Raw genomic sequence first — 2,029 nt, 5'->3', positions numbered from 1 at the left:
GTATATGTACATACTACACACACATACATACATACATACATACATACATACATACATACGTACGTACGTACGTACGTACGTACGTATATATATATATATATATATGTATAATTCGTATGGATATTCATACGAATGTGTATGTATGTTTACACATTTATGTACTGGCATGCCAGTCAAACGCGCACGCTTAGTTGTTTAGTACATGGATAATTGCGTACCTTTTACTGCTCCCGGACTTTCATTGTCTTTCGCGAACCCAGGACGAGAACAGGCGAACGCAATCGAGTCGCGGGATGAGATGGGACTGAAATTGTACGACATTGTGTTGTGAATGCGGGACGAGGCTGGCAAGCGTGAAATAAATAGATAGATTCATTTTGCTGCAAACATATTTCTAATTATGTACACATATCTATCACGCTGATATAGGGTGCGCCCACACAGGGTTGTTAGGGTTATTCTTTATGGACATACATACGGCTCGCACTGGGCCACGGGGTAAAAGGGATTGGAGTGATTGTAGAACATTATACGTACAGTTGTACACTGCATCGACTATGATTTTCCCGCCCGTTTTCACTCCAACGGGCAGATATCTTATAGCGAACGAAAAAAAATAAAAATAGGTTTAAGTGCGATTGTATTCGATAATAGTGTTCAAATAGGTTTAAGTGCGATTGTATTCGATAATAGTGTTCAAATAGGTTTAAGTGCGATTGTATTCGATAATAGTGTTCAAATAGGTTTAAGTGCGATTGTATTCGATAATAGTGTTCAAATAGGTTTAAGTGCGATTGTATTCGATAATAGCGTTCGGTTGGCTCTTAGGGCCAATTGAAGCGCTTGGGCGTCATGTTGAAGACCTTGGCAGCCGACCCCGTGCCGGCAATTAACAGCCGAACAATCATGATACAGGCCTGTCAGTGAGGTGTCACCTGTGTGTTTTAGTTTTATAGAGACAATCTGAAATGTATTTTATACCTCTGCAGCTTTGATGCTATATAAATATATACGATACGTAGGAGCAACATTCAGACACACCGTCTATTGAGTGAAGTCTACGTGTAATAGAAGAAACAATATTGCCGTTCATTGTCCTGCCCTGAACGAGTATCTACTATGTGTATACGCGCATTATTCACCCGCGTATATACGGCCACATGGTAAGAGTTGAACTATAGGTCCCTGATAGGCGAGTGTATGAATCTACTATCCTATCGACAAGCATACAGAAAAGACCAGACTCTATCAAGTCATAAATGGCATAGAGTATGGGGCGACCAGTAAGAGCAGCCCGACAGAAGGCGATAGAGAGAGTACAGTCTAAAAGTAGACAAGACAATCAGAATGTATTCGACTCAGGTAGTGATGAGGGGGGTGATCTCACTGGGATACTGCCATCCGAAACTGACAGCGATTCCGACAGGTACGCCAACAGCGACGATGAATACAAGATATCTAAAGAAGAGAAGCTTGAGTTAGAACGAGAGGATGACGAAGAGGTATTGGATAGCATGGATGACGAAGTAAGTGAAAGCGAGTTGCATGAGGTTAGGAAGAGATCTCGCAAGATTGTCAAGGGGAAAGATGCGGAAGTTGATGTGGGGGAAGGTGATTCCGACGAGGTATGAGGTGCAATGAAGACATGCTGTGTATAGGCGCGTAATTGTATATTTTGAAACAGCGCATATAAACATTTTTTTGCACGGCAAAAAAGCTACGTGTATATGTATATGTATATTTATATATCTATGCAAATACCTGACTTGCATACTCACACCATCACCGCAAAATGACGTTTTATTCTGCTTGCGAGTGAAGGCGCTTTAGTTTGTACATACATATTGCTATACTTGTGAAAAAAAATTATAAATATATATATATATACATCATACATCCATGCACACACACACACACACACACACATATATATAAATATACATGTGTGTAAGATGCTAATTAAATATATATATATGTATATGCGTATATATATATATATATATGTATGTAAGATGCTATATATAATCTA

General features: G+C 39.4%; 2 protein-coding genes across 2 annotated transcripts in view; one reads left to right on the top strand and one right to left on the bottom strand.

Annotated features, from left to right (window-relative positions):
* The window catches only part of SARC_09680 (hypothetical protein), a 3,282-nt gene extending 2,871 nt beyond the window's left edge, over positions 1-411 (bottom strand). The window contains exon 1 of the mRNA XM_014296297.1: positions 219-411. Within this exon, the coding sequence (XP_014151772.1) occupies positions 219-321 (103 nt within the window). The 5' untranslated portion in view covers positions 322-411. The remainder of the gene's footprint in view (positions 1-218) is intronic.
* Positions 412-1,271: 860 nt separating this feature from the next.
* On the top strand, positions 1,272-1,631 carry SARC_09679 (hypothetical protein; the record flags this gene model as incomplete). The annotated part of the gene is made up of 1 exon (XM_014296296.1): positions 1,272-1,631. The coding sequence occupies one exon, from the start codon at positions 1,272-1,274 to the stop codon at positions 1,629-1,631; it is 360 nt and encodes a 119-aa protein (XP_014151771.1).
* Between the last annotated feature and the right edge of the window lie 398 nt (positions 1,632-2,029).

The sequence above is a fragment of the Sphaeroforma arctica genome (assembly GCF_001186125.1).
Source record: "Sphaeroforma arctica JP610 unplaced genomic scaffold supercont1.1016, whole genome shotgun sequence".
Taxonomy (NCBI): domain Eukaryota; class Ichthyosporea; order Ichthyophonida; genus Sphaeroforma; species Sphaeroforma arctica.
The sequence above is the reverse complement of the archived record's forward strand: the minus strand, read 5'-3'. Positions and strand labels throughout refer to the sequence as shown.